This window comes from Ammodytes marinus, assembly GCF_949987685.1.
Source record: "Ammodytes marinus genome assembly, chromosome: 2".
Lineage (NCBI taxonomy): Eukaryota > Metazoa > Chordata > Actinopteri > Uranoscopiformes > Ammodytidae > Ammodytes > Ammodytes marinus.
The window spans coordinates 33,454,551-33,469,620 of NC_137231.1; the positions used below are offsets into that span (position 1 = coordinate 33,454,551).

General features: G+C 39.5%; 3 protein-coding genes across 3 annotated transcripts in view; 1 reads left to right on the forward strand and 2 right to left on the reverse strand.

The window, feature by feature from the left end:
* LOC307265478 (SH2 domain-containing protein 3C-like) overlaps positions 1-15,070 on the forward strand; it is a gene marked incomplete at both ends in the record, with an annotated part of 68,493 nt that overhangs the window by 12,155 nt on the left and 41,268 nt on the right. Inside the window, 4 exons of the mRNA XM_080047225.1 lie at positions 3,023-3,062; positions 4,712-4,840; positions 6,329-6,699; positions 7,359-7,459. Coding sequence (XP_079903351.1) covers positions 3,023-3,062; positions 4,712-4,840; positions 6,329-6,699; positions 7,359-7,459 — 641 coding nt within the window. The remainder of the gene's footprint in view (positions 1-3,022; positions 3,063-4,711; positions 4,841-6,328; positions 6,700-7,358; positions 7,460-15,070) is intronic.
* LOC307265812 (UDP-glucuronosyltransferase 2A2-like) lies at positions 8,680-10,260 on the reverse strand (the record flags this gene model as incomplete). The annotated part of the gene is made up of 1 exon (XM_080047621.1): positions 8,680-10,260. One exon carries the CDS (start codon positions 10,258-10,260, stop codon positions 8,680-8,682), a length of 1,581 nt encoding a protein of 526 aa, XP_079903747.1.
* LOC307265793 (UDP-glucuronosyltransferase 2A2-like) lies at positions 12,766-14,346 on the reverse strand (the record flags this gene model as incomplete). The annotated part of the gene is made up of 1 exon (XM_080047597.1): positions 12,766-14,346. One exon carries the CDS (start codon positions 14,344-14,346, stop codon positions 12,766-12,768), a length of 1,581 nt encoding a protein of 526 aa, XP_079903723.1.

Consider the following 15,070-nt stretch of genomic DNA (forward strand, 5'->3'; position numbering starts at 1 on the left):
TAAAATGAAGCAAAATGTCGTAAAATAAAATACATGTCTTCATATCTGTCTATTGTAATCATGAGATCATTGAAAAAATAAAACCATAAATAGTGAAGAAGTCAAACAATGAGAGCAGCAAGTCAGGAAATACATTCTTCTGCATAATGTTTGTGAACGTAGCTTTTATCTGTCAGGGAGTTTCTCATGCAGTGTTTTACTTACTGTGTGTGTGTGTGTGTGTGTGTGTGTGTGTGTGTGTGTATGTGTGTGTGTGTGTGTGTGTGTGTGTGTGTGTGTGTGTGTGTGTGTGTGTGTGTGTGTGTGTGTGTGTGTGTCTGTGCTTCCCTGTGTGTGTGTGTGTGTGTGTGTGTGTGTGTGTGTGTGTGTGTGTCTGTGCTTCCCTGTGTGTGTGTGTGTGTGTGTGTGTGTGTGTGTGTGTGTGTGTCTGCATGCTTCCCTGTGTGTGTGTGTGTGTGTGTGTGTGTTTGCTGTCCGCTCAGAGTTTGTGTTTGGGAACAAAAGGTCGCCTCCCTTGACGTTACTCATGGAAATATGCAGCTTGTTCAGCAAAGAGCACAGTGACCAGAGTGAAAGAAAAAAGTTAAAAAAAAAAAAGTTTGACATCGCCAAAAAGAAATTTTCAGTGACACAACACAACACTGCTGTCAAAAAGAATCGTTTAGTGGCTCCCACAGCTTGCAGAGTTGGTGAGAAGCCAGCTGGTTTGATTAGATGAACATCAGGGGGAGAGAAATCTTGAAAAACAGACTTTTGTTTGGTAGACGTGAGGTTTTGAGGTTTCACACAGAAGTAGATACATTCCCCATCCACCCCGGTGAAGTTTGTTGTGTTGCAAGCTGTTGCTGGGTGGTGTCACATTAACACAGAGAGTTGTGCAACAAGACAGACAGGAGAAAGTAAACTGTAGGCCACTGCTGCTAATACTAAAAACACTTAGGACTATATGTATTGAAACTCACTTTTTATTTGTTACCAACTAGGGATGGCCATTTAGTATTTTTTCTTTGACCGGTTAACCACAAGAATTAACGGTTATTAACCGGTTAACCGTTAAGATTTAATGTAGCCTATTTATAGTGAAATGCATGAAGCATTATAGCAGGCTTTTTTTGTTTATTCATTTAAAAACTATTCAGGGACCAGTAGCCAATTTAAATGCCTACAATTTGACATTCACATGGCACCTTGTCTGTTGTGAGAAGAGGTCAAATATGCGAATGTAGGAGCCGAAAGTGCAATAAGTGACTGTAATTTACATACATTTACACACACACAGGCTTAGGGGACGGGTAGCCATTGCGATATCAAAATAAGAGTCCGGATTTGAGAGAAATTAGGATGAATTTAATTTTTTTTAACCGTTTAACCTTTAGTATTAACCGGTTAAAGATCTTCTTAACGGTTAACAGGTTAACCATGGACATCCCTATTACCAACCAAAACCTATGTTGACATCAAATACCTGATTTGAATATCAGATTTGATATCTTGTTTACTTATACTCTTGTTTTATTAATTTTATTATTTCCTTATGTAATTTGTTGGTGTTTGGTGTTTTGTGCCCCAAACAGCGGCACACTCATTGCCAGCTTAAAAGGCAACCATAAAAGTGTTTGATCAATCACGTTACTATAGTTTTTTTTAGATATACAATTAGTTATATATAGATATAAAATTAGTTATTACAATTTTAAATCTAGTAAAGTGATTGAACCGGGACGTAAACTGGTAGCCAGCCTCATAATTACTTTTTTTTTTCTCTGTGCTTTCGTTTTGAATTGAGTAATGTTGGAAAAAGGTGATGTCAGATATTTAAACAACCAGAATTGAGTAATGTAAACAAACAAACCTGAAACTGATCACTGCTGTTGTTTTCCTCTGTTACCACGGAGATAAATATGTCAAATGTGATCAAACCATATCCACACAATCATGGCAGATTTGGTAGGTTTGTGTTTAACTGTGACTAAACCATTGCTCAGGACGTCCAAATTGGATTGTTGCCTAATTTCAGAAATATTGAATATTGTGCTAAATTATGAACTACATTTTTTATATAAAATATGTGTAAGTGTATTATCAGGCTAATGGTGAATATTTCCACATTAAGGACTTGAAACAGCTGTATAACTCCCTTACGTACAGTCCTATTGTGATGTATTTTAAGTTGCCTCAAGGGGGAGCTGCAAAAAGCCTTGTGTCCTATGTATGATGCAATAACAAGTTTTGTTTCCTAACTTAAAGGTGCTGTAAGCGGAATGGTTCTTTTAGCTAACTTCCTGTCAGTTACTGCAGTTAGCAGTCCCCTCGCTCGTCCCCACGTCACCACATTAATGCACTGTGGTCGTCAAGCAGCGAGTTATCTGGCATCATCTCAGATCCATAAGTGTGATAAAAATATGATAAAAACCATCTAAACAGACATTGGGAAGGATTTTTACCTGCTCCGCCATTGTAGGCGCATAAACATTCACCCATCTGTCGCTCTGGCGTGCACCGGCAGTGAGACCATGAGTGAGACGGGTGTCGGTTTGTAGCATTCTCTCTTGTGATTGGATAATAATTTCGGGATCCCCTGAAAACTTTATTAGCTGATTATATGCAGAGCAGCTGACTGAGAAATCGGCTTTATGAAATGCTCACATTATGTAAGTGATCACTGTATGAATAAAGAGCGATTTAACACTTATATTAACATTAATAAACCGCTTACTTCACCTTTAATGTAATAAATAGTTACTCCAGTATGTTTTAGAAACATTTGAAGAGTTATAAGAATTTTTCTGAGGTTATTGTGAATTGCAAGTATTTTGGACAGGATAATCATGACATGAAATTCAATTCACTTATTACTAACTACAAACGTTGAAAGCCTTCCTGTTTTAGTGCTCCTTGATATAAAGTACCCAGATTAGATATATAGCTAAAATAAGAGGAGCAAGTTACTAATCCATATAATAAACAGAGGTACAGATTATTTTTGATGTACATTTCTCATTTCTTTATTTTGTTTTTTCAGTCAGCAAGCCTTGCCGGACAGCAGTGGAGAATACGTTAAGGTAAGCTTACTCCTTACATTATTTCAAATCCATTTTCACCTAACACTCTTGACCTTAGTTGTTTTTTTCTCTCTGTCCGACAAAACACTTTATTTTTCCCACCAGTGGCTCCATTTTCAGTAAAAAGGTTAAACTAAAACTCGTAACTGTCTGACACTGTATTCCTGTACACACGGCACTAAATCAGGACGGGTGACGGACAAAAAGGCTCGGGGAATGCGCCTCCTTTTTCGGCGAAATACTTAAAAGTTGCCACGCACTGTTGCTGTTGGTAACCTGAATTTTTATTGCTAATTTTGTTTTGCAACTTTAGTTAGTAAAAACATTTAATATATCTATGTCTATCTGCCTGTCTGCTTGTCTCTGTCTGTCTGTCTGTCTGTCTCTCTGTCTGTCTCTCTCTCACTCTTAAGATGTTTTTTGGGCCTTTTCCCCTGCCTGGAAAAGGTAGAAAAAGGAAACACAGAGAGTGAGAGAATTTCCAGTTCATTGATTTATAATTGGATACTTGACAAACACACTTGTCTCTAATGGGACAGGCTGGCAATGAATGATAATGCTAATGAAATTAAAGCTATTCATTAGGGGGGCTCCCTTCCCTCGCCAAAATACACACTAACCCATATATATACACACTCTTCTGTTTTGTTTTGAAGTGGTCCTGGATTGGTGCCAAGTCCCCCCTTTTATTCACAGACCGTTGGGACAAACCATTCTCTTAAAAAGCGAGGGGGGGGAGGAGGGAGAGGGGGGGGGGGGGGGGGCGAAGAAAACAACAGTTCACCAATACATCAGTGTAATAACTGTAACTAGTGTGTGCCCCCCAACACAAAGGCATTCCCGGCCCGTCGTCCCTGTAAACTCTTGATATACAGTATCTTCGTTTTACTTGGACAAAGGGGCGCTGAGTGATGACCTCAGAAGCACAATGATGTTGCCACAGCGATGTGTGTGTGTGTGTGTGTGTGTGTGTGTGTGTGTGTGTGTGTGTGTGTGTGTGTGTGTGTGTGATTGATGCAATGATGTTGCCACAGCGACTAGGCCAGGACTCTAGAATGGGTGCCGGAGTGTTGGGGTCCTCTGGTGCCAGGGTGGATGGATGCCAGTGTGTGGGAATGCCAGAGCTGTCCGACTTCTTATCCGAATGCTTAGTTCTTCAGAGGACAAACATTTGTTTATGATTATTTTTTGGCATTTTCTATACTTTATTGATAGTTAGGAGAGACATAGGGGGGTGGGGGGGTGATGCTCTAGCCATAACACAACGGGCGCCCCCCTGTAAAAGCTGTTTTCATAATGGAATAGATGTTTGCGTTTTCAAGGCTACGGACACCTCTGACATTAAAATCTCATATCGTGCCATCAGTACTTTAAACTTCACTATTTTCCCTGAACAGTCTGGTCAACTGGGCCCTCCACATTATGTGGAAAAGATGTCACTCGATGGTTTCATATAATTGTTTTATGTGTTTTTGTTTCTGGATATCTATCTATCTATCTATCTATCTATCTATCTATCTATCTATCTATCTATCTATCTATCTATCTATCTATCTATCTATCTATCTATCTATCTATCTATCTATCTATCTATCTATCTATCTATCTATCTATCTATCTATCTATCTATCTATCTATCTATCTATCAGTTCTCCAAAGACAAGTTTTGGTTGGAGCCACCGACTGAGAAACTGAGGAAACAGCTGGAGGAGGAGCTGAAGCTAAGCGGCAGCAACCTGAAGAGCCACGCATGGTACCACGGACGTATCCCCTGGGAGGTACACGCACACACACACACACACACACACACACACACACACACACACACGCTAATCTCACTCACACACACACACACACACACACACACACACACACACACACACACACACACACACATGCTAATCTCATTCATTGACTCACTCACTCACTCACTCACTCACTCACTCACTCACTCACTCACTCACTCACTCACTCACTCACTCACTCACTCACTCACTCACATTCGAGTCATGATTCTCACTTAAGGGGTCATTGCTTTGACATTATTTGTCTGGTGGCCTACCGTAACCTTAGTCGCAACCACTACATGCCCAACCAAGTTATTTGTAACCAGAAATTTACCCTAAGTCTCAATTTAAAATATTAGAGTTAGAACCTGCTTTTCGTCCCCACATGAGAAGTGAGTCCACGTACTGATCATACCTATGTCCACTTATTGTAACACAAATAAACACACGCCTGACACACATCTTGATTTCTTTTTGTAGGCTACATTCTTCTTTTTATTAGCAAATAATCCACCAGTACATATGAAAAGACGCTTGTTTTGTCCAGAGTCAGAAAAGTCTGCATCTTTCACATGATTTTAATTTTTTTTAACCAAAGATATAACTTAAGTCCCCATATGGGAAGTGAGTCCATGTAGTGGTCAAACATATGTCCCCATATTGTAATATAAACAAGCACACCTGAAAAATTAATTTTTTTCTTCGTTGTGCAGGTTTTTTCTTATTATTTCTTTGCAAACCTGCTACCAGTACATCTAAAAATACCCTTTGTTTTGTTCTGAGTTAAGAAAGTAAGCATCTTTGACATGATTTTCAAGATTTAAATAAAATCACATATGTGCGATTTAGGTAGTTTACCACCTGAATGATTTGTACATTGCTTAACAAAACCAGGTATTTTACAACTTTAAACTATTGTGAAACTACTTTTAACAAATTTTTTTAGTTTTCTATTATTAAATTAAACTAATGTCTATTGGGACCTACCTGTATCTATGAAGGAAAGGATCTAATTCAGATTATATTGTAAAGTGGGGTTTCCCTTTAAAATCTCTCATGCAGTGGTTTGGCCACAAGAGGGAGCTCTCTTCAAACAAATTATGTCTGTGATATCTGATTCATTTGACTTCTCTGTCTGAACAACTAAACCCAAAGTTATAAACAAAAATAATACTAATAATAATAATAATAATAATAATAATAATAATAATAATAATAATAATAATTATCCATAATAAATATACCTTTATCTTTATAAAAAGAAGAAGCTCTAAAAAGATGGTTGTGGCAGCATTTTTGAAACAAATTGACAAATAGTAATAATGTCGTAAAAGCAAAGCCATCACACTGATTCATTACATGTGTATTTACATAAAAATAACAGTCACATTATTTTTTTTTAAATAATTGTAATAATAATGAAAAAAAAAAGTAATTTAAATTTTTTAATAACCAAGAAATACTAAAATGTCTCCTCAGGTGTCGGAGAGCCTGGTGGTGAATCACGGTGAATTTCTAATCCGAGACTCTCAGTCCAGTCCGGGCGACTTTGTCCTCACCAGCCACTGGGAACAGAAAACCCTTCACTTCCTCATCAGGAAGTCTGTGGTTCAGTCCGGTGAGACGTACACGCGGGTCCGGTACAGCCTGGAGGGGGAAACCTTCGACACTTTACCCGCTCTCGTTCACTTCTACGTGGGCAACAAGGCGGCTGTGACGCGGTGGAGTGGAGCTCAGATCCATAGGCCGGTGAACAGGACGCTTCCTCTCAGTCACTTGGAGACGGCTTTCTGCAACGCTGTCACCCAGCCATCCAGCCAAAGAGACCTGAAGAAGGTCTGCCCAGGAAGGTAAGGTGTCAAATCAAATCAAATCTGTTTTATTTGTGTAGCCCGATATCACAAAAAGACATTTGCCTCAGTGGGCTTTACATTTTGTACACAATATGTCACCCTCTTCCCGAAGACCCTTCGCTTATGTGTGACCGACTTTATTCAAAATATTAGAAAACCTTGATATACTGTACAATTTTTTAAACCATTTTATGAAAGTGCACTGAAGAGGGTGACTGAAAATGATGCCTTTTCTGGTAAAATTTTTCATTTTTTCCCATTTTCTTTGCTCATATGTGACTCAAATGTGTTTTGTTTTCCATGATAGTGTAGCCAGAACAAATTACATTACATATTATCTTTTTCAGTTCTGATTTGTTCTACTTTTATATGTGATCTGGGTCTGATGTTTTACAATGTTTGAGTTTTATTAACGTTTTGCTTATGAGTTATTGATCCTGGAAATTCAAATCTGTCAATGTCTTTCCAACTTTACCGCAGTCTATACCTGTCGAGTTTATTTTCAACATTGCATTTCATCAAAATTGTTTGTCTGCTATATTCTTTAATGGCATCGTGGGGAAAAGTAATCCTCTCTCCATTGACCCCAATATTCTTCTGTAAATTAATCCTCTCTGTCTCTCTCGCTCTCTTTCTCACTCTCTTCCTCCATGCAGTCCTTCTTCTCTCCACCAGAGGGCAGACGTAAACAGGCAACAAGATGACCAGCCTCTGCTGACTGCAGGAGATTCAACTCTCTCTACCCTGTACATCAACAGTGAGTTTTAAAATTAAACTATTTCACCTTTTTGTTCTGATACTCGAATATTTATATGTGAGACAATTAGATATTTAAGTCCCCAGGAAGACTAGCGACCCCTTTGTGGAAACTAATGGGGAACCAAATAAATAATAAAGTCACTAATAACCAGAGCCAGAGACTGGGCAGTTGAGTATGAGGTAAAATCACAGTAAATTATTTCCCAGGGCTACGAGCATTCATAGTATTTTTGATTCTTAACTTGCCCTTTGTCTTGAGTAAGCTGATTAGAGTCTTTTGGTAGTTTACTTTGGTGGCAGATTACGTACAACACAGTGCAGGAGTTGGGGGTATAATATTTTTGTATGGGATGTTTTGATTTTATTGATTCTATCTGTGTGAAAAAAGAGCCTGACCGATTGAACAACATGGCTGATGTTAGCAGATAATTTAAGTTCATCACAGATATACCCGTGTTTGGTATGTGTTGATAGGAAACAGGATACTGCTGTACAAAAATGTCAAAAGATAAAAAATATATTTGATTTTCATAATTAGGATGCGTTCCCACTTCACACACAACTTAAAGACATACTAGGTAATTCTGGAAAATGTTTTGTCGACAAATCACATTTTGTCAAAATCAGTGAATATCACCTCACAATTTGCTACCTGTCTGTCCTGTGTGCAAGCTGAAAAAAATGTATGGTGTTAATACAGAGCCTAGGCTAATCAAAGGGAATGTAACAGTTTGCTTGATATATACATTTTTTTTAATTAAAACATAAATTTGTATAACGATCACATGACATCAAATCATCAGTTATAGTCATAAGAATATGAATAATTACCCATCCATAGTGATGAATAACCACAATATATATGTGCCAAGAAGCTTATTTTGTGCAAGTAAGTACAGTTGTTTATACCTGCAAGAAATCGTCCAAACATTATTCTGGATTGGGACTAGAAACTGATCCAAATTTTCCAATGTGCATTGTGAATTATTTACAGATTTTTCCAGTACCTCGTAATTAACAAACATACAATCATTTGAACAGAACAAAACATATAACCTATGTTTGAACAACTACTGACTTCAATCAAACAGTTTGTGGGTGCATTCTCCTATACACACTCAGGCATGTTCTGATACAAGTTTAGGAATGATATTGTTTTCTTTGCAAGAATCAGAATCCATAAAATGTGGCACAACTATCTTGGAGCACATTTCTTCATCATTCCCTTTTGACTTTGATTCTGCAAATCACTCTGCGCCACAAAAACATTACTGCAGAAATAAAAATGGTAAATACTAGCAAAGCACATGCAAGTAAAAATGCAACCACGTCAATTGAGTTGTACTGGATTGTGGACATCTTGTAAGACTCTGTCCTTAGATGCGGCGCTCCTTTGTTCCTCATGACAAACTCGATCCAGAACATAGCCCGGTCCAGTGGTTTCATGGGCTGATCTCTGTGCAGGTTGGACAGAGTCTTCATCTTCTCCCTGTATGTTGGTTCATAGAGAACCTTCTTCAGCACCTCCAGGAAGTTGTCTTTGTTTACTGTTGCAATATCCAGGACTTCTGCCACACCTCTTGCTTGCATCCGGAAGAAGTTGTCCTGTTGGTCAAACATGAGGGGCAAACCGACCAGAGGGACGCCATGGTAGATGGCCTCCTGAATTCCATTGGTTCCTCCATGGGCAACAAACACTCTGGTCTTGGGGTGACCCAGGAGGTCGTTTTGAGGCAGCCATTCCAAGAGTAAAGTGTTGTTGCCGAGGGTGGATGGTCTTTTGCCTTTGTGCCTCCAGATCACTTTCTGAGGAAGTTGGGCGAAAGCTGCAGCAATGTCCTCAGCAATGTCTTCTGGAAGTTTTGCCACCAGAGTTCCCAATGTCATAACGATGATGCCATGTTCACCAGAGCTCTGGACAAAGTCCTCTAGTTCTTTAGACAGGGGCTTGGAGGGTTTGCACTGGAATCCTGCCATGTAGACGATGTTTGGCATTGTGGGTCGTGGGAACTCAAATGTAAAATCGTTCCTCATCAGCCATATATCAGCTGCCTGAAACAGCTCCATGTAATGTACATCATTACCAAAGTAACGATGGACAAACGGTTTGTAGGTTGAGTCTGTGACATACCAAATTTGAAGAGAAGTGAAGAAATAGAAAAGAACATTCTTGACCCGTTGGGAAAACGTCATCTTGTCAGTCAGCTCTGCCAGTGGTATTGGGACATATGATAAAGGGGAAGGTGCAATTGCTTGATGTCCCTCAACCTCAATGGTCCACCTAACATTTAAGACAAGTGGAAGACCCAAACGGTGACTCAGAAACACCCCTGCACTAACCCATGGGTCCGTCAGAACCAAATCATATTTGGCATCATTGAGGCTCTGCATCAGTTCCGTATTCTCAAACATCTCCCCCATTATCTGAATCATCTGCTCATTCATCTGATATAACTGCACTACCAATTCATACTGCAGGGATAGCTGAGTCCAAAGAGAAGCCCCATTCCGGCGCATGTTCAGAATTTTGGTTACAAATGTCCCAAAGCCTTCCTCATCAAACCCAGAAGGAGAATTTATTGTGATGGACTTGTAGTGAGGAGATTCTGCTTTGATGTACCAGCTGTCTGGTGGCCGTAACACAGTGATCTCATGGCCTCTGGAGTGAAGCTCCTCGACAAGGACTTTCATGTTGATCCAGTGGCTTCCATCCACAGGATACACCAAGACCTTTCCTCCATCTACCAAGGGTGGAGAGCAGAGCAGCACTAGAAGTGCCACCAAGGTCATTCGGTACATCTCTGAAAGAGATCCTGAAAAGAGATATTAGGATGTTAGATCTTTCCTTTCAAAATACTTACTTAATTCATAAATTAGGCATCACCTGAAGTCTTCCTGCATCCACACTATTCACACTTTACTTTAGTATTACCATGTAAACATCTGGTCAATGATCAAATTCCTTCGTGATTTTCTCTACTTATGACATCTATTGCAGTATGTCCGTCCTGGGAGAGGGATCCCTTACTTTGTCGACTCTCCCTGAGATTTCTTCAATTTATTTATTTTTAATCCCGGCAGGGTTTTTCACTGTGAGTTTTTCTCAGCCGAGCTAAGGGTGTAAGGGCAGGGTGTCATATTGTATCATATTGTATGGAATGTAAAGCCCACTGAGACGAATGTTTATTTGTGAATTTGGGCTATATAAATAAAACTGATTTGATTTGATTTGATAAATTCTAAATCATTTTTCAACATAATTTTTTTTTCAGAGTTAGACTGCAATGCACAACAGGATACAAAATGACATCAGTGCAAATGTTTACGGATACTCATTGCCATGTGCAGCAAAATCCACAGGCTCTGAGACCAACAACTTCCACTTCCTCACAGTTAAAAGCAAAGACTGCTAAACGTTTAGTAAAGTGCAGCCAAACAAATCTGATTCAAACCTCACAGAGGGTTTTACTTATTTTAACAGGAAACCGAGGCCCACTGCTCTAACAATTGCATAACTCTCAGATCCCTGCAGCTCAATAATAGTTTCCTGATAACACAATTACACGGTGTGGGAAATCCTGTCGCTAAATCTCTGGGGGTTGACAAAAGCTTTTTATGTTTGTTGGACGTTCCCTCACTCAAGTTTCACTGCTTAGTATTTATGAATGGAATAATAACGGAAGTCGAACTTTAAAGGGAATTTATTAGCAGCTACCTTTTGTATTGACACAGTCAAAGGTCAATAGGGCTTTTACATGTGTTGCACAACAAGGGCAAGAATCACAACTGTCATAAACCGGCATGCATTTTCAGAGTAAGCTTCACAAAGTGCTTCAAACATTTTCTTCCATCATTTAGTTTGAACTGAAGCAGCTTACATTTGTCTCAGGAAAGATAAAGCTTACTACTAGATCTGAAAGTTGTAAAATTCAAGTTTTAAACTCGGATGTCTTCTCAGGGTTTATGAGCTGAACTTTATAATACCATAGTGAATTTGTGAATGAGCAAAGTTTGAAATCAGGTTGCATAATGCATTCCTAAAGTGCAGTCCTGTTGTTAAGCTTTTCAGTTGAAAACATCTGGAAGTTGTTATCTGGCTCTGTCAAACTTTGTGGCTGTAGTAACGGTTTTCCTGAAGAGTTTTTACATGCACATAAAACCCCAGTTATACTCCAACATGGAAATATGAACAATTGCACTAAAACATCACTAAAAAGTATTTATCTTTTCAATATTGATACTTCATCTTGATAAACTCTTTAACTGGTCTTAATCCTTTGATCTTAACACTTACCGGTAGCGTGCCACTCGACAGATGTTCAAGTGTCAACACAAGCTTGTAGTTTGTGTGTCTAGCCTCCTTCACTGCGAACAACTGACTGACTGACTAACGTGCAGCTCCGGTGGTCAGAGCAGCATATGGGTGTAGATACTGAGGTAACAGGACTAAGGTTCACAGTGTGTGTGGTATGTAGTAACAACAGCAGCAGGTTAGTTACACAAGGACTCCAAGCATAACCTTTAGATGTAGTGCTGAGATAAAACTGAGATTAGGTTAATATGGGCCATAGTTAAATTAAGCTGAGTAGGTGACTAGTGGGTTTTATTGTTCTTGTTATAATCCTTGTTTAATCACATTTCCTCTTTGTTCTTTCTGTAAAGTTAAAATCTCTGTAACAACTATTACAGTTTGTCATCATACATTAAACATTACTTGATAAAAGTCTCTGACGCAAAGTTTTCTTCAATTAGGGAATTTATATTTATTTATTTATTTACAGCAATTCCAACAAGCTTTTATTTTGGCGAGTCCTAAACTCAAAGTACAACATCAATAGCAACATATATTTGCTTCTAATCCATGCCTTTTGCTTCACTTCCATCGGATCATACTCTCACTTCATAGAACCGCACTACAAACTGCCCAACCAAACCACATCAGGGTTCATTTAAACAGACTAAATGTTGAACTTGTGAACACATTGCTAAACATGATAAATATTCTTCTTACTCCATCTTAAATTATTACCCAGCCATTGTGATAAACAAGTTCAAGATACATGTGCCAAATAGCTTATTTTACTCAAGTAAGTACAGTAGTTCAAATATGTTCAAAAACCTGCAATAAATCACCAAAAAATTATTCTGGATGGGTTCTGAAAACTGATCTTAATTTTCCAAAGTACATTGTGAATTATTTACAGATTTTCTGACTACCTCGTAAATAACAAAAGTTATTGTTTTCTTTGCAAGTAATCAGGATCCATAAAATGTGGCACAACTATCTTGCAGCAAATTTCTTCATCATTCCCTTTTGACTTTGCTTCTGCAAATCACCCTCCGCCACAAAAACATTACTGTATAAATAAAAATGGTAAATACTAGCAAAACACATGCAAGCAGAAATGCTACCACGTCAATGGAGTAGTACTGGATTGTGGACATCTTGTAGGACTCTGTCCTTAGATGCGGCGCTCCTTTGTTCCTCATGACAAACTCGATCCAGAACATAGCTCGGTCCAGTGGTTTCATGGGCTGATCTCTGTGCAGGTTGGACAGAGTCTTCATCTTCTCCCTGTGTGTTGGTTCATAGAGAACCTTCTTCAGCGCCTCCAGGAAGTTGTCTTTGTTTACTGTTGCAATATCCAGGACTTCTGCCACACCTCTTGCTTGCATCCGGAAGAAGTTGTCCTGTTGGTCAAACATGAGGGGCAAACCGACCAGGGGGACTCCGTGGTATATGGCCTCCTGAATTCCATTGGTTCCTCCATGGGCAACAAACACTCTGGTCTTGGGGTGACCCAGGAGGTCGTTTTGAGGCAGCCAGTCCAACAGTAAGGTGTTGTTGCCGAGGGTGGATGGTCTTTTGCCTTTGTGCCTCCAGATCACTTTCTGAGGAAGTTGGGCGAAAGCAGCAGCAATATCTTCAGTGATGTCCTCAGGAAGTTTTGCCACCAGAGTTCCCAATGTCATAACGATGATGCCATGTTCACCAGAGCTCTGGACAAAGTCCTCTAGTTCTTTAGACAGGGGCTTGGAGGGTTTGCACTGGAATCCTGCCATGTAGACAATGTTTGGCATTGTGGGTCGTGGGAACTCAAATGTAAAATCGTTCCTCATCAGCCATATATCAGCTGCCTGAAACAGCTCCATGTAATGCACATCTTTCCCAAAGTAACGATGGACAAATGGTTTGTAGGTTGAGTCTGTGACATACCAAATTTGAAGAGAAGTGAAGAAATAGAAAAGAACATTCTTGACCCGTTGGGAAAATGTCATCTTGTCAGTCAGCTCTGCCCCTGGTATTGGGACATATGATAAAGGGGAAGGTGCAATTGCTTGATGTCCCTCAACCTCAATGGTCCACCTCACATTCAAGACAAGTGGAAGACCCAAACGGTGACTCAGAAACACCCCTGCACTAACCCATGGGTCCGTCAGAACCAAATCATATTTGGCATCATTGAGGCTCTGCATCAGTTCCGTATTCTCAAACATCTCCCCCATTATCTGAATCATCTGCTCATTCATCTGATAGAACTGCACTACCAATTCATACTCCAGGGATAACCGAGTCCAAAGGGAAGCCCCATTCCGGCGCATGTTCAGCATTGTGGTTGCAAATGTCCCAAAGCTTTCCTTATCAAACCCAGAAGGAGAATTTAGAGTGATGGACTTGTAGGAAGGAGATTCCCCTTTGATGTACCAGCTGTCTGATGGCCGTAACACAGTGATCTCATGGCCTCTAGAGTGAAGCTCCTCGACAAGGACTTTCATGTTGATCCAGTGGCTTCCATCTACAGGATACACCAAGACTTTCCCTCCATTTACCCAGGGTGGAGAGTAGAGCAGCACCAGAAGTGCCACCAAGGTCAGTCGGTACATCTCTGAAAGAGATCTTGAAAAGAGATATTAGGATGTTAGATCTTTCCTTTCAAAAGACTTACTTAATTCATAAATTAGGCATCACCTGAAGTCTTCCTGCATCCACACTATTCACACTTCACTTTAGTATTACCATGTAAACATCTGGTCAATGATCAAATTCCTTTGTGATTTTCTCTACTTATGACATCTATTGCAGTATGTCTGTCCTGGGAGAGGGATCCCTTACTTTGTCGACTCTCCCTGAGATTTCTTCAATTTATTTATTTTTAATCCCGGTAGGGTTTTTTACTGTGAGTTTTTTCTCAGCCGAGCTAAGGGTGTAAGGGCAGGGTGTCATATTGTATCATATTGTATCATATTGTATGGAATGTAAAGCCCACTGAGACAAATGTTTATTTGTGAATTTTTTTCAGAGTTAGACTGCAATGCACAACAGAATACAAAATGACATCAGTGCAAATGTTTACTGATACTCATTGCCATGTGCAGCAAAATCCACAGGCTCTGAGACCAACAACTTCCACTTCCTCACAGTTAAAAGCAAAGACTGTTAAACGTTTAGTAAAGTGCAGCCAAACAAATCTGATTCAAACCTCACAGAGGGTTTAACTTATTTTAACAGGAAACCGAGGCCCACTGCTCTAACAATTGCATAACCCTCAGGGTTTATGAGCTGAACTCTATAAAACCATAGTGATTTTGTGAATGAGCAAAGTTTGAA